Below are 27,995 nucleotides of genomic sequence, written 5' to 3' on the forward strand. Positions count from 1 at the left end.
CCATCTAAGAGGGGAGGGGTATTAGATACCAGAAACATTGGTAATGGTTTACACCAAGGTCCTCTGTTCTGGCGGGAACAGAGATTCAATCAGCATCTGACAGCTCATTATAAAAGGGCTGCTGTCAGACTGAACCTTCACTGGATTGTACACAGTTGACTTGTGCTAATAAACAGCTGTTTGTTACTCTGAAGCCTGAGTGTGCCTTCATTCACCCGATCTAACACTTGCCAACATTGAGTCATTGCAGTTGTTAAGATAGTAACATGGTTGTTAAGTGAATCTGGCTTCTCCATTGACTTTGCTTGTCAAAAGGCTGCAAAATGTGATCACATGACCCCAGGACACTGCAACTGTGTCCTGGGGTCAAAAACATGAGTCAGTTGCCAAGTGTTCAAATTTTGATTGTTTGACAGGGATGCTGTAACACTCATAGGTGTGAAAAAGTGTTAAGTCACTTTTTTCAGTGCCGTAACTTGGAAGGGTCACTAAATGAACTGTTTTAAGTTGAGGATTATCTGTACATAGGAAAGTCTTATTTTGAAGAGTTTTCCAGGACAAGTTTATTTTATGTAGAAAGAGCCATAAGAGGAAAAGGCATGATATTGTTTTAATTAATCAGTGGAGCAACTTGCCTCCAGAAGTTGGAAGTTTTTAAGAAGAGATTGGATAACCATTTGTGTCAGTCTCTGCTTCGCTACTTGCTTTCGGCTGTCATTGAAATGGGGACCCTATAGGATGGGGTTACCAGGGGGAGGGGGTTGGGTCACATATTGATATCTATGATTACATGCGCTTTTGCCTCAGATCTTGCTTTGCTTAGCTGCTATCTACTCATAACCAATAAAAGTACTCTTAATTCTGCAAAATGGAGTTAAGTGGTTTCTTTCTTGGTTCCTGAAGGAGGCTGGCCTGACAATTTGTCTGAAATGCTATTAAATTTCCTGCCTAAGTAGGGGGTTGGACTAGAAGACCTATCCTACCCTTCATTTGCTTATTTTGTCTCCCATCTCACTGTGAGGTGATTAACAATTGGGAAACAGGCTAAACTAGGCCTAAAGCACCATTGTAGTTACTGTGTCAAGAATTTAATGACCATTCAAAGTTACAGTGGCACTGAAAAAAGTGACTATGATCGTTTTTCATACTTACGCCATCCCCACAGTCACATGATCAACGTTTGGGCGCTTGGCAATGGGTGTGTATTGATGACAGTTGCAGCCTCCCAGGGTCATGTGATCGCCATTTGTGAGCTTTTCAGCCGGCTTCCAACAAGCAAAGTCAATGGGGAAAGCTAGATTTGCTTAACAACCATATGAATCACTTAAGTGCAATGATTTGTTTAACATCTGTGGCAAAAAAGATCATAAAACGGGGGCAAAATTCATTTAACAACCGCCTTGCTTAGCAACAGAAATTTTGGATTCAATTGTGGTTGTATGTCAAGGACTATGTCTATTACATTTCATCTTAAATTAGGTTTGGGGGTGGCAAACCTTTGTGTCTTTTTTTGCATGTGGTAGATCGAGAGAGACAGAATGGGTGCTTGCAAATCTTGCAGATGCTAAAGGAAGCCCCTATTTCCCAAGGCCCCTCCCCCAAATGAGCTTTGGCCCCACCCCTTTTTAGAGCCTTTGACATGCCACTTAAGCTTTACCTGGTCCTTGAGCAAATTGAAGTAGTCCAACTTTTGATTAAAAAAATACTCCCCCCCCCCACACCTTACTTCCCTGAAGACTTACAGGTTACTATATAGAAATCAATCTCTCCCTTTGTCTGCGTTTGGCCTTATGTAAGAGATCAGGGACACGGTGGCTCAATGGCTAAGATGCTGAGCTTGTCGATCAGAAAGGTTGGCAGTTCAGTGGTTCGAATCCCTAGCACTCCATAACGGGAGTGAGCTCCCGTTACTTGCCCCAGATTCTGCCAACCTAACAGTCTGAAAGCATGTAAAAATGCAAGTAGAAAAATAGGGACCACCTTTGGTGGGATGGTAACAGCGTTCCATGCACCTTCAGTGTTTAGTCATGCTGGCCACATGACCAGAGAGAACTCTTTGGACAACACTGGCTCTTCGGCTTTGAAATGGAGATGAGCACCGCCCCCTAGAGTCAGGAACAACTAGCATATATTTGCAAGGGGAACCTTTATCTTAAGAGATCACCTGAAGAACAGGTAGAATGCTTAGCCCTTTGTTGGTGTTTCTTATGAAACTAGATTGAGATCTGCTAAGAAAAGGCCACTCCAATCATTAAGCTGAATGAGCCAGTTATCCTAGGAAATTAATTTTGAGAAGCACAAAATATTTTTGAAGATGTTATTTAATAGCTAAGAGGAGAAAGAGATAATTTTGGTAGCTTTTTACATTTTAGTTCAGATGCCAAGATACTGTGACTGTTTTTCAAATCTTGTGATTTGAGATGGAGGTAGAGAATGTCTTAGGCATTGGGGTGTAGTGTCTTGTTCCAGCACTGCAACCATAATAATAAATTATCCATTGATTTAAAACATTTATGTAGCCACCCATCTTATAAACAACTCTGGCAGTTCCAAAATTATTTAATTTTTTTACAGCTAAATAATTAAAAACTTTTCACCTGACCGCCAAATGGGACTAGAATAGATTTTTGTGTGAAAAGATTGTGAGGTTTGTTCCATTACTGAGTGCTAATTTTGAAGCAGGATATGCGCTTAAAGATATTATCTTCCTTTTTAGTGAGTATCTGCTTCTCGAACCACTAGTTTGCATCTTCCTCACTTTGGTGGACCTAGGGGTTCTGGTAAAAAAAGAAAGGAGAAGTAGATTCCACAAACCTAAAATTTGCCATCCTGGAGAAAAGGTATATTTTTATTTTCTTTCTGCAAATTATATGCCACATGTATTAAAAGTAGCTTTTAAAATAGCTACCAAAATATGTCACAAAAAGCAAGAATATTCAAATCAGGTATTATTAGTTCAGTCTTCTTTCCAATATCCTGCAAATGGGGTTTATTTCAGTGGAGTCCTGCAAGTTCTTTAAAAAGCTTTGATGGATTTATATGGTGGTAGACAGAAATATGGAACGCTGTGGCTGTGGCTAAGATGCTGAGCTTGTTGATCAGAAAGGGTTGGCAGTTCGGCGGTTCGAATTCCTAGTGCCGCCTAACAGAGTGAGCTCCCGTTACTTGTTCCAGCTTCTGCCAACCTAGCAGTCCGAAAGCATGTAAAAAATGCAAGTAGAAAAATAGGAATCACCTTTGGTGGGAAGGTAACAGCATTCCGTACACCTTCGGTATTTAGTCATGCCAGCCACATGACCACAGAGATGTGTTCGGACAGTGCTGGCTCTTTAGCTTTGAAACTGAGATGAGCACCGCCCTCTAGAGTTGGGAACGACTGGCACATACGTGTGAAGGGAACCTTTATCTTTACCTTTACTGACAGCAATGCTATAAGAGGTGTTTGGGATCAAGCTGCTATTTACATTTTCCATAGAAATAGCAAAAGCACTTAGCGCTTCATGTTTTACAACTCTTTCTAAGCAGTTTACAGAGTCAGCATATTGCCTCCATTAATCTGAATCCTCATTTTACTGACTTTGGAGGATGGAAGGCTGAGTCAACCTTGAGCTGATGAGGATCGAATTCGTGACAGTGAGCTAAATTAGCCTGCAATACTGCATTCTAATCACTGCACTACCATGGCTCCATAATGTTGTATTACATAATATAGGTAGTCCTCAATTTATGACCACAATTGAGCCCAAGATTTCTGTTGTCAAGTGAAATATTTGTTAAGCAAGTTTTGCCCTGTTTTATGATCTTTCTAGCCACTGTTGTTAAGTGAATCACTGCAATTTTTAAGTTAGTAACATGTTTGTTAGGTGAATCTGGCTTCTCCATTGACTTTGCTTATCAGAAAGTTGTAACAGGTGATCACATGACCCTGGAACACTGCAACCATCATAAATATGAACCAATTGCCAAACAACTGAATTTTAATCACATGACCATGGGGATGCTGCAAAGGTTATAAGTTCCTTTTTTCAGTGCTGTTTTAACTTTAAATCGTTACTAAATGAACTGTTGTAAGTCAAGGACTATCTGAATTACATAATGCTGATTCAGGGCACTGTGAGAAATTTAAATAACAGCTATGTGGAGGCATTAGACACTGTCATTAAGTGTTGTACCTTATGATATCTATGATGCGTGACAAATGTATCTTTTCTTTTTCTTTTATGTACACTGAGAGCATATGAACCAAAGGCACTTGGCCACTAAAGAATTCTATTCTATTCTATTCTGTTCTATTCTGTTCTGTTCTGTTTTATTCTGTTCTGTTCTATTCTATGTAGAGCATTGGGGTATTGTGCTTACCCCAGCTGGAGTGCTGAGGCCTGAATCAAAGAGACTCATCCTACAATATGTATGATGTTTAAAGATACAAGAGACATATCAAATTAGCAAAATTGAATTTAATTCAGCAATCTATTTCTATAGTGGTCATACAGATATTGTGGGATCCATTAGTAGCCACGGATATACACCATCCAAATGGGCAGATATTATTGTATGTGCTATAAAAATATTCCTTTATCCATCTTGAATCTACTACAACTCAGACTGTGGTCTTGGGTTTTAATATTATGAGACAAGTTGTCCACATCTTTCCTTGTGTTTTCTGTTTTGCACATACAGCTCCAGCCTGCTCACCCCTTGGCATCTCCATTCAGAGGCAGGCTGAAGTTGATTTACTTGATCTGGCAGGAAGACAGAGTTTTCCATTGGAGAAGACAATCTTTCCTACATCAACATTATGTCATATGGAGGAGTTGCCTGAGGGAAGTTGGCAAAGTGTTGGACTTTAATTAGTCTGCTGCAGGACCACCCATGCTATTGGTCTATGGTAGGGGTCGCTAACCTTGGGAACTTTAAGACTTGTGGACTTCAACTCCCAGAGTTGCTGGCTGAGGAACAAGTCTTAAAATTCTGGGAGCTGAAGTTCCACAGGTTTTAAAGTTGCCAAGGTTGGAGACCCCTGGTCTATGGAAGTTGAAGTCCACAAGTCTTAAAGTTCTGGGAGTTGAAGCCCACAAGTCTTAAAGTTGCCAAGGTTGGAGACCCCTGATTCTTCCATGAACATTTTTACTTTGGTTAGAGTCTAATCTTTTGCCAGCTGGAGGAATAGCCACCTAATGGAAAATCTTTTGCAAGGTTAATATATATCCATTAAAGAATAAGAATCAAGGAGGGGATTCCAATGCTTTCAAGAGGAAAATTAATCAGTGGCATTAATTAGCAGAAAATTATTTCACAATTACAGCCTTACAACTGCATTAAAGCTGCTTATTATAAGATCAATGGAACAGTAAGAACTGGTGTGATCTTGTTTTTTGATATTATTTTTCCTTTCATGTTGTCTGAAAGGTTATAACATCCACATAAGCCATTCTGGAAGAAAGGGGACAAATTCTATCAAATAAAATTAACAGCTGTATGGTATTTATTTCCCTTTTGAAAACATCTTAATAATGGTACTGTTAGAGGGGGTGACAAGATATCTAAAATATATTATTCAACTCTTAGTCACCAGATAGTGACAAAACAGATAGGAAAACAAATCCTTGTACATAGGAAATGGGGAAGAAAATATTTTGTTGTGAATACGAGAAAGGAACCTAAATTCTTTAATGGCAGGAAAGTGGGAATAGTGGGAAAGTGGCAGAAAAGAATAAAAACAAATGACAGACACCATGAAAGAAATTTTGACAACAGAAGAACTGATTTGCTAACAGTTGTAGTGAAACTTCCTGAAAATCTTGGAGAGCTGGTGAAACTACCAGATCCGCCTAAAGTTGCAAGTGTGGCCTTGGAGGTGAGTTTTCTTTCTCCCCAGAAAAACAATTTGAGCTGTTAGTTTTTAATGATGCATCTATGTATATTTTACATCAAGACTTGACAAGTATTAATGGGAGATGGGAGTGAGGTGTTCTTTGGAATTAAGCACCAACTTGTAATAGGCAATAGCAATGTATTTTAAAAGAAAAATTTAAAACAAGTGTACAGAAACAATGTACAACATGGGTGTCAAACTCAAGGCCTGGGGGCTGGATCCAGCCCATGGGGTGCTTAGATCTGGCTTGAGGGGCCACCCTAGAAATAGCAAAGGATCGGCCTGCAGTGCCTTTGCTAGCAAAAACAGAGCATGGGAAGGCTACGTGTGGCCCTCCCAGGCTCCGTTTTCAGCCGCAATGGCCTCCTGCTGCCTTCTGTCAGCAAAGACAGAGCTCCAGGGGGGGCGCATGCAGCCCACTTGAGCTCCATTTTTACTGGCAGAGGGTGGCAGGAGCCCGTTTCCATTCAGGCCACCCCAGATACCCCCAACATGAGCAATGTCAAGATGGCCACACCCACCCTGGACTCCAGGTAGAATTACAAATGAGGAACATTCACTGTTCCTCAGTTTTTCCTTCATAAAAGGAGAAATATTGAAGCACACCTTTGTGGGTTTAATCTGCAGACAGGTTCACCTGAGAAACGGACATCTCTATGCTCTAAGATATAATAAATTTTAACCTAACCTTACCCCTAAAATAAAAACTGGAAGCCAGAAAAGACAAATTTACCAGCAAATCCCAGCTATCTGCCAGAAAGGAGCCCTGGTGGCATAGTGGTTAGAATGCAGCATTGCAGGAAAACTCTGTTCATAGTTTGGAGTTCAATCCTGATGAGACTCAAGGTTGACTCAGCCTTCCATCCTTCTGAGGTTGGTAAAATGAGGATCTATCTAGATTGTTGAGGGCAATATGCTGATATAAACTGCCCAGAGAGTGCTCTAAAGCACTATGCGGCAGTATATATGTCTAAGAGCTATTGCTATATTACTTCTAGATCCAACTGGCTTCTGGCCAATTTATCAAGGCAACTCCACACAAGAGTACATCCAAATAAGATACAACTAAGATTAGGTGTGGAATCTTCATGAGGGGGGGGTTCAGTGATTGAGATAATTTCTTTATTTCCAAACTATAGGGCAGGGTAACAAAAAATGAAACCTCTTGCTTCAGCATCCCCCCTGAAAAATGTGAACCTTTTTCATTTTTGGACAAATTTAGTTGACAAAATATTGATGCTTAAGACACCAATTTCAACAGTTATAATTCTTGAAACCACCTTCCAAACCGGTTATTGGCTTTACTCATTTCTGGAGTATTTCCACATCATAGAAAATCCAATGCAGCCCCTGAGCCAACAGAAACTTACATTCTTGTGGAATAAGAGTGGTAGGAATGGCATTATAGAAGACCCAAAGGTACTTTTTCCAAAGGCAACTGGAGTTTATTGGTTTTTTTCTTAGAAAACAATTTGCTTCTCATCCAAGAAGCTTTTTGGATGAAGAAGTGAAACATTTTCAAAGAAACCCCCCTTCAAGAAAGTTCAGTTTACCTTTTGCAAAAAGCACCTTCGGAACAACCATGACCTGTCCTGGATGATTGAGAATCTCCATAGATACTACAGGGAGATGAATGAAGTGCTATTCTACTCAGAAACATATGTTTAAAGGTGGAGAAGAGTATCAATACCAGCTCACAATAACAGGAGCTTCACTTTTCACTTAAATTGTGTCTTAATCAAAATCAGCAAGTGAAACTTTGCAAAATTGGGAAATGTTCATTTAGACCTTATGTAAAATGAAACAACATTCTCCAACCTTGTACCAAGGCTTTATGGATCTTTTAGCCCACCATACCCAGAGGGCACTTGATTGGGGAAGTTTGAATTAGACGTCAACATCTTTCTATAATCTCTAAGCACTGAGGTTACTAATGAAATATTTTTATATTTCATAATGCACTGGACCATAGATATTGCTAACAAAGATGTTCTTCCAGTTGTATATTATTATTATTATTATTATTATTATTATTGTTGTTGTTGTTGTTGTTGTTATGTGGTTAATCTTTGGTGAGATTCACAGCCTTTGGGGCTGGTTGGTAGCTCAACAGCTCGAGTCTTAACAAAGGACCTAGGAACTGTTAAGGTAACGTCGGAGAATATAAGCTGTTCCAAGTAGGGTGGTTTTTTGTACAATCAGAATGTTCAAGTCTGATAAATTTAAAATTTCCAAATAGCGAGGTAGCCCTTTGGGTATTGCTCCAAGGGCTCCAATTACAATCGGGACAACACACGATTTCTTTTTCCACAGTTATTGTTGTTGTTGTTGATTTCTTTTTCCACAGTTGTTGTTGTTATTATTATCATCAAAATGATTCATTAAATCTTCCAGAACGATGTAATTTATAGCCAGATTTGAGCATCTATTATTTGTGCAAGATGACTAAGCCCCGTTTGAAACTGAAACTGTCATGATGACCTAAGTCTAAAGAACAATTTCCAGGCAAACAATCTAACCATACCATATAAATTAATAGGAACTATAGCTGCTCATAACATCAAACAGGAATCTTGTTGGAATTATGTTCTACTGACACTACCTCTGGTCTGAATTTTAAATAGCATACCATTTTTCACAGATTTGTATCAGCTTGTTTGCAATGGTCATTTAGGAGAATTAAATTAATGTTGAATTTGGTCCAAAACAAGTTGCAGTCTACAAGTTTAAAATCTTTCTAAAATTCCATTTGCAACTCCTCAGAAAATCTACCAGAGAGTCCTTTCAGCAGTTCCAAGAAGGCTCCACAACTGTTTGTACTAGTCAGGTGACCCCAAGGACACAGATAAATCTCCAAATGGCCTCAGTGACTTTCTAAAAGAATGCAACTGACCAGCTGTCTGAAAGGAATATATATCCTTCCATTCCACACCATCCAGTCAGAGCTGAAGAAGCTTCTTGGATGAGAAGTGAAATATCTTCAAAGAAAAACAAGAAAGTCTGGTTGCCTCTTGAAAAAAGCATGTCTTTGTGACAACCATGACCTGGATGACTGAAAATCTCCATAGACATCTCCTCAGAGAATAACCAATCTTCATTTTATCAGAATAAAAACCTGTTACCTTCATTATTTTGTAACTAGAAGCAAAGAGCTTCATAAGTATTCTATAAATGAAGCAGATGAGACTAGGATTTACATTTCTTTGAAAAATATTTTACAGTACATACAAAAATACTCTGCATACACTTTTTGTTTCGATTATATTTTTTTTACAAAAGCACACATTACAAAATTTAAGATTTGAAAACAGTATTTACTCCTGGCATATCAGGCCATGGGCTCTGAAGGAAACATGGGTTTGGAAGAGTCAAGTGATCTTCTAGTGGGAGACATTGATTCTAGTGAAGTTTTTCAGAAAACTACAAAAGTCGAACTTGAGTAAAACTCATGATTCCCAAATCCCAGTTCACAAAAGATTAAAGAGCACTCATTCACAAGGCAGGCCAAAATAGGGAAAATAATTTTCAGAACTTTCAACATGTGAGAAAAAAATGGATTGGATTGCAAATTATAGTTTTACAAGGCCGTCTAACAATTCTGAAATTCAAGTAATACACTAATTACTCTGCTTGCATTCCAGGATTGTTGAAGATATGAATCTGTTTACATTTTTATTTATGCAATCTAGCTAAACACTGAAGCCTATTTCATTCCCATTGGTTTAAAATTGAAGTGCTGGATGTGTAGAGAGAAGCATCGAAGTTAAGTTTATATCTGACTATTATAGGGCTTTAATGCAACTGAACAATGACCAAAATTGTGCTCTAGTTTTCCTTTTGTGAGTCTTCAGGGGAAGCAGCTTTTTGGGGGACTTCTATATATATTCCAAAAAGATTGTTTTTTAAAGGAGAAGTACCTCCAATATACACACACATACTCCTGTGCATTTTTCACTTTATAAGAACCCCCATGGCGACCTGCTATGCAGATCACCAGCAAGCATACCATGGAGACTAGTTGTGGATTTTTGGTTTAAAACAACAGTGTTAAGAATATATTTAAGAGAGAGCTTCAGACTACCTGCACCCCTGTACTGAACTGACATTAATAACAATTTAGAAACACACCAGGGCAAAGTACTCTGCATGCCATCCCCTTTAGGAAAAAATAAAGGAAGGAAATATTTTTTTGGGTTTTTCATAACAAAGACATTTCTGCTGAAAGAACAATTCAAGACTTAAAATAAAGCTATGCATTTGCACAGTGAAAATAAAGGTCCAAATGAAGGGAATAAGCTTTACACTAGAAGAATACCCACACACCACACATTTTGGAGGACTAGCAGTTTGAAATTTTACAATTATGACAGTGTAATACCTGAAGAGAGAAATCTATAGAAGATTAAGCCATTTTAAAGAAGGAGGGATGCTATGTATAATGCCAATATTGGTCCACTAAGCACTGCCTCGAAGCCAGCTCGGAGCAGTGATTCAGGAAGTTCCCAGCTGTCATGAGAGATCCAAGCCGGAGCTGAGATTGTACCCTTTGGATGCAGTCTCCATCTTCATTCTTTGAGTGTTGCTTTCTATTATAGTAGTATGGATACAGTAACTTCAGGATGCCTTTTAACAGAAGAATATCATATAGTGCTGTTGATGAAAATCTTTTTTCTTTTGAGTCAATATTTCAAAATTATGCGTTTCAAAGTGAAACTTATTTATATTATTTTCTTTTAAATTATAAGGTTTGCATATTGTTAAATTTATGCATAAAAAAGGACCAGCATTCATTTGTTAAGTGTTTTTTCCCATGAGGCCAGTCTATTATTATACAAAACTATTTTTGTTTGTCGTGAAAATAGTTTGTTGTGAAAGTGACTGCCTGCAAAGGCTCCTGGATTGGGGCTGAAAGGCAAAAGCTGAAGCAGTATGCTCCATCCCATAATTGGGTAGACCAGTTTGCCCTGATAGATCGGTCTCACTGGAAAAAAAAAACCATTTAATCTCTCCCCTGGTATAGCCAAAAAAGCGAGGAGAGCCCATGGCTTAGAGGTTAATACATCTACATAATATGCAAATAGCCTTGGTTTGAATCCTAGCAGTGTGTGGCTAGTTGATGAGAGTTAAATAGCTTGAAATAGATCTATACTAGTCTCCCTTTACTGGTAAAACATAAATTCAACACATTTTATTAGTAAAACATACCTTCAGTAAAATATACCTTATTGGTAAAACATAAATTCAACACATTTGTTGATTGTTGCTATAATATCATTTCTTAATCTAATGCCTTCCTGATACAGAGACACTGGTTGGAAATTTTGGGAATTACTGTCTCTACACAGTTGATGAATATAAAATGAGAAATTATGTTCCATACTTCAACAACTGTGCATGGTATCTATAAAAATATCCATTTAATATAATCAGGATTCCACTCAATACAGCACAGTATAGCTGGAATTTTGCATACACAATGGAAGTCTTCTTTCTCAGCCATCCCCCTCAATCTTTGTAGATCAAGTTGGAAAAATTAAATAAGTCCTACAAGAGAAAAAGGGGAACTAATTCTAGTACTAGATAATTCTGATAGAAAGCTGGAGTGGATCAGGGCACCTTTTCTGTGAGTTAAAAAATTTTTATAAGTGGTTGCAGGCACATCAAAATTCAAAAGTGAAGCATGAGCGTAAAAGCAACAATTGAACCAAAGAAATAAGCAATAGTCATGAAAATGCAATGCCCTTACTATTACCTGGTAAAGCACTGCTATCGATTAAGAGTCAGTCTGATGGAGTTTTTGACAACACGAACCATACCACTTGCTGGAATTGGGGAAGATGAATCTGGCAATTCTTTACTAGAAAGCCGCTGCAAATGAAAACTAAAATCAGACGAGGAAAGCAAGATTCCAGAGATATGAGTACAAGCCTAGATCAAAGCAATATCTGACATCAATCCTACTGCTAAGAGATGTGTCATCTCCAGCTGCTCAGCTTTCTTTTACTGCTACTGAAGGAGATGGTTGAGTTAAAGCTTTTAATTTATAAGCCAATCTGGAAGTCTTTGCAGAAGAGTGGCAACTCCTAAGAAATAGTATAATGTACAAATTATATATTAAGTGTAGGCAATACTTCAGATTTGATAAAAGAGATACTTCAGAAAGCACATGAACTGTGAGCTTCCTGGTGCAGACTCATAATCCTAAGAGCAGGATTATATTCTTAGTAACTCAGAGACGGGTGGCTGCATACTCTGAAACACCTCTTCTCACTCAAATCTAAGTTCCTGTCAGTGAGAGCAAATTACGAAGCACGTAGGTGTATTTCAGAACACAAAAATAAAATGAAAGCCACATAAATATTAAAAGTCTTCCAAGCATCAGTTATTATCTTCAATTTTGTTTCAAATGTAAATGTTCACTTAATACCTGTGATCTTTGTGTATCAAAGGTTGGAAGAGCCAGGGTGTTGTTAAGGCTGTGCTAAAAGGAAGAAAAGCATAAGTCATTGGACAAAATGCAAGTACCACTGGGCCATAGGCAGCAGGTACAAGCTATACTGACATCACATACATCATGATGTCATTGCACAAATGATGTAATGAATTGCGGCATTCAATTTATCTCACCACTTACTCTGACAAATGAAACTTGTACAAAGCAATGTAGTGTTTTCCTTCCTTCCCATCTCTGAGTCTTGACACTAATGTTGAGTTTGATATTATAATAGAGCTGAATTTGGATGAAATACACCAAATTATTGAAAGCTATGTATAGCCAGGTTTAGCCCTTCATTTCACACTTCGAAGACACAACAAATTACAAACAATCATGTTGTCATGCAACATATTATTCTGCCTTTTCATTCATTCCTTACTTCACTTCATTCCCCAATAGCTAAACTAAGACAATAGTTCAAAAAGCAGGAATGTCTCCTGAATGTGTTGCCAGGAAACAAACTCAATTTGTTTGATATAAATTATACAAGCAATTAAATTATCTATAAACCCCATGGGAGGTGAGTGTGCATGGGGGGGAGGGAGAAGGAACATTACTTATGCCCACTGAAGAGCTATTACTATTAAGATATTCATCTTTATTAAAGTCTGAGTCAATCTGGGTGTTTTTCTTCAAGAGATCACAATCTCTATTTATAGTTATTCCAAAGAAACTTTCACTTAGTTAGAAGCTGTAGTGCTCAGGGAGTTTTGTTATCAGTCATGTAACTACTGTGTCCTCTTTGACAATCAATTTTAACACTCATGCTGCATTGGAACTTATGCACAGAGACACTTACCTGGTCTACATCTTTCAGCCGCTTAAAACAATCTTCAGAGATTGGTGAGTGATCTCTCTTATGTGTAGAGTTATTTTTAATAGAACCTATGTCATCTAGGTGTCCCTGGAAATGAGTAGGATCAAGGATGATAGTTGGAGGAGTTTTATTTTGCTCTATGGCCATGGAGACACTACCGGAACTTAAAGGCAGAATTGTGTTTGCTGAAGCTGTAAGATTCAAGCCTGCAAATTGGAGTAACATTAAGTTGTATTTAATAGTCCTAAAAAGAATATTAATTAATTTTGAAATTAGAATATACAAGAGCCACTACCTGGTACAGACATCGCTGACTGAGTGATGGTCCTTGGTTTCTCTTGCCTTTCAGATATAGTAGTTTTTTGAAAGACATCAGACCTGTGAAAAGCAGCACCGGTTAAGAAACATTTCATGGAGATGAGGAGACATGATGATAAAAGCCTTCCATAATAACATGGGAAAATGGATGGGGATGACTTAATGAATAGATGAGAATTGAGGAGAATGACAATTGGAGTATCTCTGTTTAGAAAAAGTCTATTTGAGATACATGATTTAAGAATAAGTCTATTCATAAGCACACATAGAAAAAGAGTGAATGAGGAAATCTGATTATTTATGTTGGCAAACTGAGGGAATTAATTAGATAAATTCTATATGATTTAAGAAAAGAAAATTTGGAAGTAGCTTGGAAAAGAGAAAAGTCTTATGTTACTCATGCCATCAAAGTCTATGGAGTTATGTTAATGAAAACATGTAGGGGGATGCTTGGTAGAATGACAATGGGAAAGAGGCTGTAAGTGAGGAAAATGAACTAGTGCAAATATAAGGGTAAAGAAAGATAAGGTCTATAGTAGTGTTTCTCAACCTTGGCGACTTGAAGTCCTGTGCTGTGCTGTGCTGGCTGGGGGATTCTGGGAGTTGAAGTCCACAGGACTTCAAGTCTCCAAGGTTGAGAAACACTGGTCTATAGAAAAAAAAATAGTTGAAAAGAACGAGGTTAAAATGAGATGGTGGCTAAGATTAAAAGAAAAAGTAAAATGCTTAATGATTTTGATGGAAATAAATTGCTTGAGTGAGTGAAGAAGGCTAAACAAGGAGCCTCCAATATAGTGACCAGAACTAAAAAGTAATGAGACTATTGAGTGAATGTATTCATGGAACAAAATCAGGGACTGTTGTTAGAAGCATTTCAGAAATGTTTATGAGAAATTGTGTCCTTTTCAAAAGTGAAAGTAGAAAAAGAAAATGCAAGAATTACCTGGGATAATTTTTTCAAGTGGGATTCCCAGAGTATCTGACAGAAATTTGACTAAAAAGATGCAAGGAATACCGGTAATTAGGAGCAAAAGTTTGGTAAACGTGGTGCGGCTTTATTGAAGGCAGTGGACCAGGTTTTACACTTCAGCAAGCCTCTGGGAAGTCTGTTCTCCTTTGTTACCAACACAACATAAGCTGGCTTAGGAATGGGAAAATCATACTATGTGAGACCATGATTTTATAGAGAGTTTTTCTGCCTCCCCTATTTGGCAAAATACAGGTGCTTTAAATTCTATTTTGCATCCGTTTTGTCTCTTAAGTCCTACTAAATCCCTCAAAGCACAGGCTGAACATTGTTTTCTCCTATTCTGGTGGTATATACTGTATATCTCGTATCATTCTGGCCTTCCAAGGCCTTAAAAAAAACTATACACTTGTGGCCTGTCGGCCCCTCCAGTAGCCAAATCAGAGGAGGAGAGGAGGTATGGGAGTCAGGGTCAGCATCAGGGCAACCTGGGAGCTCCAAGGGGGAAGAGGAAATGGAGCTTTCAGAGAGAGAGGTGGAGCCTGGGCCATCGGTCAGCCCTCAGATGGAGAGTCAATAGCCCCCAGGTCTGGAGTTGGTTGATGAAGAAGAAGAGGAACAGCTGGGTCCAGTGCCTGATGCATGGCTGCGCAGAAGGCAAAGAAGAGGAGAGCAGTGGAAAACCGTGGGCCGATCCATTGCTGCTAGTGAGGTCTCACCCTAGCTCTGGGGATAAAAGGCAGGGGGCGGCGATGAATAGGTGTGGCAGTCAACTATTCATCTTCCGGCCAGCAGGACTTAGCCTGCAAGAAAAACTTCTTGCCAGGGCTACTGGCATTCCTAATAAAGGAGTCTTTTGAGTTCACATCAGAGGATTTGTCGTGATTGGGGAGCTGGGTCAGAACACATACAAATACCCATGCAAATTATTTATTGCTCACATCTTAGAAGTAATACTGGTGCTACTCATATGACAGACACTTGACACAGCCACACAACACTCACCTTTCTATCCCTTTTGAAAAAGATGTACTGCAATATTCCACCACGTTGTTGAATGAGGGAACACTACTGCACTGTGTGGTAACTTCTGCACTGCTGTAAGTGTCCAAACCACTATCATTTTCCATTGTCTTTTTCAACATGACCCCATAAGCATGTCCACCAAGATCAGGCACGCTCTGTTGAGATAATTCCAGTTTATAAATACCCAGATCTGTAAATGAAGTATTGTCAGATAACCCAAAATTTGGACCAACCTTTTTCCTCTTCTGCAAGAAGTCTGCTGGTAAATAAAAATGGAGTTGTTTCTTCCTCACATGAGTAGCTTCAATCTTCATGCCTTCTTTCAACATGTTGATATTGTTTGCCTGCCTATAAACTAAGATCAAAGATGATAAAGTCAAGAAGTTATCCAACAACTCAAGCAACTTTGATCAGTCTTTAACTTGCTGTCCTGCTGCTGCTGGAAGAAGTTTCCCAACCCATAAAGTATATATCAGATTTGGTATTACAATATTATTATTCTATCTTTAGGTAATGAAATGAAGCCACAGAGTTCTACCACATGATCAGTGAACAGAAATAAAGAAAATTATCTAACCCAGTTTATTTTTTTGCAGTACATATGCCTTATGAGTCCTGATACTTCAGCTCCTGAAGATTTTAGGTTGCTTAATGGTCCAGTAGACTTAATTTTACAAGCAGGGTAAAATAGGGGGAACCTAGGGATATAGACACAATCTTTTTTTTCTTCTGGAATCTGATTGTTAAGATTCTGAAGTGAAAGCCTAGATAATTCCCCCCCCCCAAGAGAATTAAGCATCAATCTTTTTTAGTTTATTAGTTTGATCATGCAATGAAATACTGAGGCATACTGGACATGTTAACTTGGCCTATATCATTACATGGGAGTTAGTGTATTAGAAACTAGATTTTATAACACAACAACGGCCAACTGGTTTATTGTCTTCATTAAATTAATATAAAATTATTAATGTTTTCTAAAACAGAGCTTATATAACTTAAAACCACATCTTGTCCAAGAAAAAAATAAATTAATAGAAGGGGAAAGGACTAGCTTATACAATTAGAATAGTATATACATGTTTAACTACAGAATAGTGTGTGTCTATGTGTGTGTGTGAGTGTATGTATATGTATGTATGTATGTATGTATGTAAGTATATGTGTGTCTACATACACACACACGTTTAGCTACAAAACTTCTGTAGTCACATAATCTCACTTTGGGCACTTGGCATCTGGCTTGCATTTATAACCAATTGCAGCATCCCATGGTCACACGACCATGCTTTGCAATGTTTTTTGTTATTTTCTGGTAAAAAAAAATGGCAAAAAAAGCACCCATTAGATAAGCTAGATTTGGCCTTACAAACATGGGATTCACTCAATGACCATCATAAAAGCAACTGTAAAATCTAGTCTGGTCCTGTGGTGACTCAATTTACAACTGCAATGGTATATGATCAAACTTCCAGGCTCAACTGTAGCCATAAATGGAGGACTACCTATATTTTTATATCCAGAAATAAATTTCCTAGTCTGTATAGAGTCAGAGGCAATGGCATGATGATAATTAATAACTGACTCTGATGACTCCATAGCTACTGCCCCATTGCTATTTACTGAACAGCTGATCAATGTGTTAGGTTGGAGATTCATCTTTGCTCACAAAATTCCAGAAAATTTAACAATCAGCAATTGGAAAACTGCTATGAGAAAGCTCAACAAATTACTGGGCAGAGGGCTTCACTTTGGAAAACATATAATATGATTGTGAGTTTTGGCTTTTTCTTTCTTTCCAATGAATACAAACCTATGTTGCTTACAATGTTTGGCTTACAAAAATAGCTTCTGCAGCAATTTCTAGACTGACTGATTAACTACATTTCACAAGGTACTTTTCATCTCTAAATAAAAACCTCATATATTTTGAATAGTGAGCCTATTTTTCTTCCTCTGGGGAAGGACGAGTCCTAATTGGACTTGCGTAAAAATGCATCCAGGGGAGTCCATTGTAAAACTCCTATTTAATTCTAATGGCAAAGCCAACTACAGAATCTAATTAAATTCCAAGAACGCTGCTTGGAAAGATAAATGCTTCACTACAACATAGTTAAGAGAAACTCCCATTGATTATACTGAATTTTACACTATTGCCAATAATTCCAAGGCTTTAGGGAGCAGATTCATCTAAAAGCAGGTTCAATATATACATGTAAAGGATGTGACTAAAAAGTGAGCAAAGCATGTATTCTTTTGCAATCAACAAATCAGGATTGTGTCAGTCCAATAGACTTTAAAGGTATTTAAAAAATAGTAAATCTTTGAAAAAAACTAAAGGAGAAATTTACTTCAGCACAAATTATTCAAATTATTCAATATTCAATTTCAAATTTTCTCCGTGGCCATATTAGTGTATTGTTGTAAGCCGCCCATAGTCATATAGGTGTGATGAGAGGTACACAAATTTAATAGGTAAATATTTATTTTCTCATTTTTATAAGCCATCTCATTATGGATGACATTTCACTTGGTTGCCAAGATGTCAGGGGCACATGTACACTAAAGTGAGGTATACATCTGAAATAATATTGGTCTACTCAGAACAGGACTTTTAAGGGGAAAAAACTTTACCTGTATCTGTAAATGACTGGATATCATAAGTTAAGTCAACGCTTACACTCTCTGTGTTCTCCAGTTTCTTAAAAATTATTCCCAGAAACCACATTGACACATAATCACTTCTAGAGGGAGAGACACAAAACAACATATTATTAAATGCTCCAATGCCAGAAGTGTTGTGGGTAAGAGCTAAATGCAGATTACTTATGCGTTAGACTGATTTCCTTGCAGAGATTCAGATGTCAACATAATAAAGAACATTATATGTTACAAAGAAATTATGGACTTTGCAATAGAGAAGAGTTTTGACTTTTATTATTCTAATGAAGAGAAAACAATGTGTTGGGACCTATGGACTTTATGGAGTGCTCAGCTGGGCTGGACATGCATATTAACTGCATGCACATATATCTGCATGCCCACATTTATATAAATTCACACATAACTGGATAAAAGAGAGAGAGAAAACTCAGGTGTAAAATCTCTCACTCTCACCCATAGTATGCTCACTGGAAAAAAGGTAAATATTCCCCATCTCACTTTTATCTAACAAGGTCAATGGAGGGAAAAGGTTTTACCAAACTAACTGTCATTTTACATTTATTCTTTCTCTACATGTTTCCTTGCTTTCACACTATTAATTTTCTGGAAGGCCATGCTTCTATAAAGCACAAATAATGACGGAGCTCACACCCTTCACAACCTCTCCTAGAAGCTCTGGTGTCCACACTGGGAGGTCTCCCTTGACTTGCAGTTAGCAGGAACAGGGCTTTCAAAGAATTTGTACAGCAGCTGCACCACAGAGAAGTCTGGAGAAGGCATGCAACATCGCACTAAATGCCCTCAAGGGTTGAATGAGGCTAAATGAAGTTGAACTGCAGGTTCCATACTGCTTTGACCCTTATTAGGGGAACCAGGAATATAATCAGCCAGGAAGAAGCTGAACTATTTTCTCATCAGATTCTCCTGCAAAACAGTTTGTCTGCCCCTATCCTTACCTGGCTAGGTAAATACAAAAAGAGGGAAATGTGCAAAGGCAAGTTCAAGGTGAGCAACTTTATTCACATCAGTTAGTCCTTCCTTGCAAATACTCTCCTCCACGCTTCTATTCATTTATGCATTTATAAACCCAATACTCATTTACATTCTAATCCCATTGAATAGACAAAAATCAGCAACATTAGATATTTTAAGAATTCAAACCCCCTTTGAGTCATATTAGGCAATTCAAGATTACAAAACATGTACATTTTCCAGTCATTAGAAATTATCACTAGGAATTATGGTTTGAAAGAAAATAGAGAGAAATAGTATGTGTCATTGATATTAAACCTAACTCCATGTCAATTAATAAAAGTAGGTATGGCTCTTTTTCCGAGGGTGCCCTGAGATCTGGGGGGCTTCTACCCTAGTAGTCCTTCAGGAGGGTTATGAACATTTCACATTGGGCAAAGATCAAAAGGAGCCCAAGCAAATGTAAATGTAGAGTAAGTAGGAGTTTTTGGTGCTATGGTTTGGCTAAATGGTGTTGCTTTGTGGTTGGCTTTATTTCTTCCCTCTTTAATGAATATCATTGTGAACTGCCTAAGACTTTTGTGTATAGGATAGGCAGCCATATAAGTTTTATATAGAAACAAAACAAATAGATAACTGAAAGTGTGCTTGGGTGAATCTAGGGCTTCCTCAAAGTTTGCTGAGAAGAATAATTAAAACTATTTGACTCAAAGGTCATTTCAAAAGGCAACTGAACTTTCTTCAGAACTGAAGAAACTTCTTGGATGAGAAGCTAAACATCTTCCAAGTAAAAAAACAACAACCCAAAGAAAGTCCAGTTGCCTTTTGAAAAGTAACTTTGGGACAATCTTGGATGACAATCTTGGATGACTGAGAATATCCATAGATATAAAACTATTTGATAAAATATAAAATCCAATAGTTAACAATAGTGTACTTAAAGGCTTCAAATGTGCCTCCCATATAAGCAACATTATCATGTGCCTCCCATATTTTCCCACTGCTTACTTTGTCTCATTACCCAAAAAAACAACTGAGGATGGAAAAACAGACAAACCATACTTTCTAACTAGCAGTATTAGCCTGTCTTTAAAAGCAGACATCAATACAACACAATACAATAGTGTTGACATTAACTCACTCTTTGTACTGATCCCTGTTCCCACTGAAGGACTGTGGATTTACATGGGCTAGAGTAATGAATTCATTTCTCTCCAAGTGTCCAACAAGCACACGGATTTTAGACTCCACCAAGCCAACCCTACAAAGAGAAAATGTGTCAGAATGTCAAGAGCTACCATCTTTGGAAATTGGCACCATGCAATTTGAAGGCACAATGCATGAAACACGAGAGAGAGAGAGGGGTGTGTGAGAAGGTGAGAGGGTGAGAGAAGGAGGGAAGGAGAGAGGGAGGGAGGGAGGGAGAGAGAGAGAGAGAGAGAGAGAGAGAGAGAGAGAGAGAGAGAGAGAGATAGATAGATAGATAGATAGATAGATATTGGGGCTATTTTCCAGCATTTATAATTCTCTACATCCACAGGATGAATGCTTGCTTATTTCAGAAATAAAAATATCCATCACAAGTTTGAATAAAATAAAATTTAAAAAAAAAAAACCAGTAAATTAAAAAGCACCAGATAATTAGCACAACAAACGCTCCATGTCATGTAGCAACTATATATAAATTAGACTTGGGGCAAAATGCTGATACTGATTTACAAGATAACATCATCCCCTTTTTTAAAGAATTATGTTTATATATTGTCCATCAGAGTCAAAGTAGTTTTTAGATCCGCATTGCCTTTCTTCAGGATGAGATCATAATACATAATGAACCAGAGCTAATTTGATAATCCTTTTGGGCTACAAAATGTATGTTTTCTGAAAGGGTTTAAATGTTTACAAATACTACAAATCAGTTGGAGTATAAAGAGCAGAAAAATTATCTACTTTTCCAAATAGCTTTTGTATTTTTCACTTTTTAATATTCATAAACAATCAATGCATATATTATATGCATTATATAATGCATATAATAAAATTATTTGCAAACTGTAGGAAAGTCTTTTATTGATAATTGCTCTGGGGTAATTTGATCTTAATATGCATGTGCTACTTCCCGCTTCCAGAATGTTGTGAGTGGAATTAAAAAGCCATTTTTCATTTTAAGGGGTATCAGGTTACACCACAGTACTTGATCTTCTCCCACAAGAACCAAACCAAGTATGTTAAGCTCTTCCTCAAATGATCCATTGAGGATCATGATCTCAGTAAGCCTTGCTGTCCCTTATTTATTTCAGTATTTTCAGTTTAAATTTCCCACATGTGCTAAACTTGTTTAAAATCTATGTTGTGCATTTTCCTTTGTTAATGTATTTTATTTTATGCTTTGTTTTTATATCTATCTATCTATCTATCTATCTATCTATCTATCTATCTATCTATCTATCTATCTATCTATCATCTATCTATCATCTACAGTATCTAAACTGTCCATCTCAGGCAAGTGATTCTGGGCAGTGAACAATCATAAAACAATAAAAAATCATTATAGTAGAAAGTTAAAGATGTGTGGCAGCTAAATAAAAATGTTATCATAAATATCAATTTAATCAGGAAATTTGGGGCTCTAAGTCCTTTGCACATTTAGAGCCCAAACTACGGCATAAAGCCAGGTGTTCCAACACCTATCAAATCACAACACGTTGGGGTCATCCTCAACTCTGAAGGAAAAAAATTCCAGGAACAGGAAAATTTTTATGTTGCTTTTATGCTTTCACAATGAAAACAAGAAAATATAAGCGGGAAACTCTGCATTATTAACTACAGCAAAACCTTTGAGTAAATGCCAGAATGTGGTACTCATGGTGTGTCATTCTTCTGAGGAACATTTACAATTAACAAGAAGCTACTATGAGCAGTGACTTTGGAAATATAGCATCTCTGTATATGGAAGGAAGTAAAACAAGGATGAATATTGTCTAACTGTCTCAACAAATATAAGAATGACAAGATTCTAAAGATGACAACTGGAACTAAAACTTAAAGTTGAACTCTTGACAGCCTTAGATACATAGGCAAACAAGTTTGTTAACTGAATGTAAAGAGCGTCAACTTGCATTAGTGAATTTACAATTGAAAATGAAGAAACGATTGGGGTACATAGTTTTATTTTCTTTCACTTAAAAATGAAGATGGATAGTTAACTGAAAAATAAAGAGGATGTTAATTGTAGGATACACTGTGTTAAACAAGATCAGGAAGGATTATGATATCTTCAAAATGAAGATCAGAATATTTAAAGAAAGGTCTTCTCAGTTGTGATGCATATTTGTGAAAGCTAACCATTGACAAAAACTTTACACTTAGAATCATAGATCTGGAGATGTTGACTAAGAATGTTGGTATCTGGATCCATTAAAACAAAAATAGATGCCAGGGACATAGGACGCAGGATTTTGTTGCTCTGTCATAATTTTTCTGATAAGATTCAGGGTGGATGAATTGAATCAATAAATAAAGCCAAAGAGCACATACACCTTAAAACTTCAAACAATCCATTAAGTTGAATCATAAGAATCTGCCAGCAGAACAAAGACAGGCAGAGCTACAAGAGTTGACTATTAACAGTCTAATAGTTGACTATTGTTTGGTCACTAGAGAATTCCAGGAGTAAGCCTGAAAGGGTCCAAATGCAGAGCAAGAGGGACAGGAATGCAGGCCAAGTTTCTCCAGTAGGTGACTTTTTTTCCAATGGAGTTCTTATATAGCCCCAGTGCTAATGTGGCTGGATTAGCCATCCTCTCCTCTCAAGGAGGCATGCTACAATATTTACCTTTGCTCAGTCCTTTGCAGCTTCCACTTGTTCTTGAGGGAGGCATCCTAACAGAACTTGGCACTTGAGTCTCCCTTGTTAAACCTTATTGTCTCCCCAAACTGCTATAGGTGCTAATTGCTTTTTGATCCTTCAAGCTGCTGGTCTGTCTCTTTAGTTTCTGACTCAGAGATTCAGACAAGAACATAATAACCACAGACAGCAAGACGAATCAATTAGTCCATCCTGGATTAATTAGGCATTATTTACTCGCTTGAGATTATGTATAAACAGAAAGTCATATTTGAGCCATGCAATGTGAACACATAATAGACTATTAAAAGCAACTATTTTGATTGAAGAGAAGAAGAGGAGAATGAATAAAGAGGATCTGGTAGCACAGTGATTGAAGTACAATACAAGAGGCTGCTTCTGCTGACTGCCAGCTTCCTGCAATTTGGTAATTCAAATTTCACCAGGCTCAAGGTTGACTCAGCCTTCCATCCTTCCGAGGTGGATAAAATGAGGACCCAGATTGTTAGGGGCAATATGCTGATTCTGTAAACCGCTTAGAGAGGGCTCCAAAACACTATGAAGTGGTATATAAGTCTAAGTGCTATAGCTATTGCTATAATCATGATGAGAGGGATCGTAGGAATGCCTTTGGAAGAATTATGGGTTCTCACTGGAGACAATAAAAATGAAGACATTTGTGATAGTCACCAGGATCTTAGCCCAGGAGAAAAAGCAACTATTTCTATTCAAACCCGTTCTCCATTGTTTGTATTTGTTTATTGGAAACTAATTTGTATTATGGTATAGTAGTTAGTTTCAAACAATGTGTTAAGCCAAAGCAAGTAAATCACATTATGGCTTAGTAGAGTATAATCATAAAACAGATAGTGTGGTTAGAAATTGAACTGACCTGATATTAGACAGGAATTACATGATGGGTGGGCCTACAACTGAGTATATCCTGCAACTCTCTTGATGTGGTTGTGTGCAGAGTTGCACTGAGAATTTTAGCTTTTTTTCAATGCTTTTTATCCCTTCATGCATGTAGACACATCTAAAATTATGTGGTCAAACCTTGTCAAAATATAGAAGTCCAAGCAAGTGGTTAAATAAATTGAAATCTTAAAATAACCAGAGTAACTTGCAAAATAATTTATACAGAATATATGAGATTATGTTAATTTTTCTGCACATACATTGTAAAAAATATTACCATAATATTAATTTGGATGCTTGAATGTAAGTTGATTTGGAAAATAAATCTTTTTGTTCCTAATGAAGACGTTGAGGGAAAGATATTTTCCCTCAATTCCTTTGTGAAATGCTTTTGATTTTAAAATTAGGATTATTATCAGCATTTTAAAAATCGGCTTACCATTCCAAATGATGTTCTTCGGTTGAAGAAACAGCAGTCAATACAATATAGTGCCTGAAAAAATAGAGAACCAATATTTGATATATTTAATAGTTTTAGTTTTAAATTAAACTATTAAAACTACTGTTAAACTATTTAAAACTGTATTACTCAATCTTCAATTCGTGTTAACCTTTTTTATAACACTGTCTCTTCTAAAATCTTCCCTAACCTTGAAGTATATTGATGTGCTTTTCCCACATTAATTCTTGTTCATGTGTAAGGCTAAGGAGGCTTCGGCATCATTCAAGAGTGGTAGAAGAGCTTGTTTTAAGCAAGACAGTTTATCAAAAATGGAAACTGGAAAAAAAGATACTTGACTGACATAGAGATGAATTCCTAGTACAAATTCATGATTCCTACCACAGGAAATACAGTATAGGGAGCAGTTGAAGGATTAACCAATTCTTGTTTTAGCCATTATATAATATTGATAACCCAAGTGCATGTACATTTCAAACATTTTAGAACAGCTAATATCACTACAGCAGATCCAAATAATATTTCCATACTTATACTTTTGAAAAAAGTTGGGTGGCTCAAAATATTGAAAGTGCTAACTGTAATTTATAGAGCTGCACAAAAATGTGCTACTTGGTTATCTAAAGGCCATCTTTTTTCTACAAGATGGGTTAAATAAATAAGATGTTGTCTCTAAAATTCCTGTGCAGTGCCTAACATATTTTGTTGATTATAAAATATATAAACATAATATAAATCTACCCAATGAAAAAAATGCTACACATTTCCGAACAGAAAATCAATACATTTTTTGTTTACCGTGCATTAGCAGTCTACTATTGGATTAATATTCATGTTAGCAAGATAATATTTGGCACTCTATTTGAAGAAAGCAGCTTGCTCTATTAGCCAACATGCCACTGCCACAATCATCCAACATTTGTACCTGAAGAATTGCTTTACTTTATGTAATGAGAAGGCTGGCCTTGGGTGCAGCTGTTTGCAGCTGCATTACAAGATTAATTAAATTGTTTGGATGAAGATTATGTTCTCTAACTTTGGTAACATTTTGTACCATGTCATGGACTGACTACAGGATAATCCAATACATTTCAAACATAACAAATAAATATTAAAATTAATAAAGAGTCACTACTGCAAATATATTTCCTAACAATGTTGAATTCCATACCCTACCCAGCTATCACTAAGCACATGTTACTACTGCACCCAGATTTCTTTGATCCAAAACATTCAAATTACTTAGTTTTTAAAAATATGCTGTATTTCCATTATTGTTATTTTAGTATATGTTTTTACCCATAAGATGCTTAGGCTGCACTGTTAGCTAAAATACAAAATATTTAGTTGCTGAAATGTGAATTTTGAAACCTTTGGTGATCTTACATACTTATACTTTTGAAAAAAGTTGGGTGGCTCAAGCAGCTTTGGCCAATCCGACTTTCCTTGAAGAATTTCATCTGTAACCGTGAGACCTGTTTAAATATAACACACCTATAATAAGTGCCTTAACAGTTTAAACAGTTATAAGTTCAGAAGTGTCAGTTCCACAAAGGCCATTGCGACTAAGAATAACAGGAGTTCTAAATCATAACAAATCTCATCAAGAACTTTCCTTAACCTCCAGTATCCCATTGTTTTTTCTAGTTGGGCCCATTGGGATAGATTATAAATAGTGCCACATTTCCATCTCAACCTTTTCTATTTTTAGGACTGGCATCCTATCCCTAAACTACACAGGAACACTTTGTATCTCATCTTGGATACTCATAGTGATAAATGGATGTTAGAAATAAGTGATTAATATGAAAAGAGAGAAGGGGAATAATAGTTAATTCTGCCCAATGCCCATCCACCCATCAAGATCAAGATTCCCAATGCCACAGTTCTACAATCCTTGAAACAAGAGATGTCTAAAAGACAGACTTCTCTGTGAATTTTTTTCACCCCATTCTCTCCTGTCCAATGAGAAATTCTGCTGCCATTTTTAAGAAGGCTATTGTTTTCTCTTAAAATGCTACAGAATAAGGATAGAAATAGGACCAAACAAAATCAACAACAATGACATGCTGTTTATTTGCATCAGTAAAGATACACCTGGAGGGAAAGGGAGAATGAAGTTGACCTTCCTACCCCCACTAATCAATCCCCCCAACCCTAAAAAATTCCAGGAGAAATTACTCCTGTGTCCCAAAGAATGCCTTTCTTCCCTAAATTTTGCTGAGGTGAAACAAGGGGAAGGATGATAAGTCTCCCTTATCCTTTTAAGAAATGTTTGCAACAACCAAATACTAATTCAGAAATAGCTCCATTCATAGGACAGTTTTATCTATTTTTCTATGGTTATTTATCATTGGTTGCTTTTGTAAGTTGCACAGATTGATTTAGACTGAAGTGGTATTATAATAAATAGAAAAATAAATGAAACTTATCATTAGACACCCATCTTTGCGTAAAGAACAATATTGATCAATGAAAATGCATTCCTACCAGATTGCCAATGAACAAAAATGATCCAGAGCACTTTTTTGTATCCATTCATAAGAGGAAAATGCAAAATACTTCTAACAGATTATCCAGGAAATATGCAAAACACAGAGGCAATGGAGATGGCTTACCGTACTTGAATTCTTCCACCATGATTGCTCGGGTTGATGTGGACACATTATATGTGGAGTTCTGCTGTGGATAGGCTGGAGTGATAATGGGCATTAGATGATATCGGTCAGCTGGATTTACCTGTCACAGATAAATGGGTGATTCCATGAAGAACTAAGTTTCAGAATATGAACCAAAAATCTCACCAACCACCAACTCACCAGCTGGCCTTTAGAAAACCAAATATAAATGTAAGTCTTAACCTCCACTTGAATCAGGGGAATATAACATCAATTTATCTTACAGTAACTATTGTCCTTATACCAAAGATAATCCTCAACCCATACTTGAGAGACCGCCTCCTGCCAATTACCTCCTTGCGACCAATTAGACCGCATAGATTAGGCCTCCTCCGAGTTCCATCTGCCAGTCAGTGTCGACTGGCAACAACACGGAGGAGAGCCTTTTCAGTAGTAGCTCCGACCCTTTGGAACGATCTCCCCGTGGAGATTCGTACCCTCACCACCGTCCAGACCTTCCGCACAGCCCTTAAGACCTGGCTAGCCCGTCAGGCCTGGGGATAAAGATTATAATCTGTCCTCACCCGAATGATGAATGAATGTTGTGTACTATTTTACTCTTATGTATTGTTTTGCGTTTATTGTCTTGTACCCTCCCTTCCCTATTTTATGTAAGCCGCCCTGAGTCCCCTCAGGGAAAAGGGCGGCCTATAAATATTAATAAAATCACTAAAAAAAATCACTAAAATCCAGGCAACCTATTTTATGCGTGTCCAGAAAGTGCTTTATAGCTGCTAAAGTTTATCATTCAATAGAAAACGCAGAAAAAACACTTCACTTATCAGGGAATGCCCTTTCCCCACTCAGGATAGATAATTGCAAAGCAGCCCAAGTCTAAAGCAATTTAAAGAAATAGCTCAGAATAGAGTATGAATCAAGGACACGGCATAACCACAACATTGATTACAAGGCATATTACACAACGTCACAACGCCCTGCATGCATTTTATCTTGAAA

General features: G+C 37.2%; 1 protein-coding gene across 1 annotated transcript in view; it reads right to left on the reverse strand.

Moving 5' to 3' along the window:
- Positions 1–9,059: 9,059 nt before the first annotated feature.
- PAPOLG (poly(A) polymerase gamma) overlaps positions 9,060–27,995 on the reverse strand; it is a 32,860-nt gene continuing 13,924 nt past the window's right edge. Inside the window, exons 11-22 of the mRNA XM_014066632.2 lie at positions 26,979–27,099; positions 25,751–25,835; positions 24,340–24,393; positions 20,277–20,396; positions 18,134–18,243; positions 15,733–15,854; positions 15,479–15,654; positions 13,484–13,566; positions 13,171–13,394; positions 12,303–12,356; positions 11,628–11,743; positions 9,060–10,498 (exon numbers count right to left, since the gene is read on the reverse strand). Of these exons, the coding sequence (XP_013922107.2) occupies positions 11,642–11,743; positions 12,303–12,356; positions 13,171–13,394; positions 13,484–13,566; positions 15,479–15,654; positions 15,733–15,854; positions 18,134–18,243; positions 20,277–20,396; positions 24,340–24,393; positions 25,751–25,835; positions 26,979–27,099 (1,251 nt within the window). The 3' untranslated portion in view covers positions 9,060–10,498; positions 11,628–11,641. The remainder of the gene's footprint in view (positions 10,499–11,627; positions 11,744–12,302; positions 12,357–13,170; positions 13,395–13,483; positions 13,567–15,478; positions 15,655–15,732; positions 15,855–18,133; positions 18,244–20,276; positions 20,397–24,339; positions 24,394–25,750; positions 25,836–26,978; positions 27,100–27,995) is intronic.

The sequence above is a fragment of the Thamnophis sirtalis genome, unplaced genomic scaffold (genome assembly GCF_051295495.1).
Source record: "Thamnophis sirtalis isolate CommonGarterSnake01/CBP01778 unplaced genomic scaffold, rThaSir2_p1.2 scaffold_6, whole genome shotgun sequence".
NCBI classification, from domain to species: Eukaryota; Metazoa; Chordata; class Lepidosauria; order Squamata; family Natricidae; genus Thamnophis; species Thamnophis sirtalis.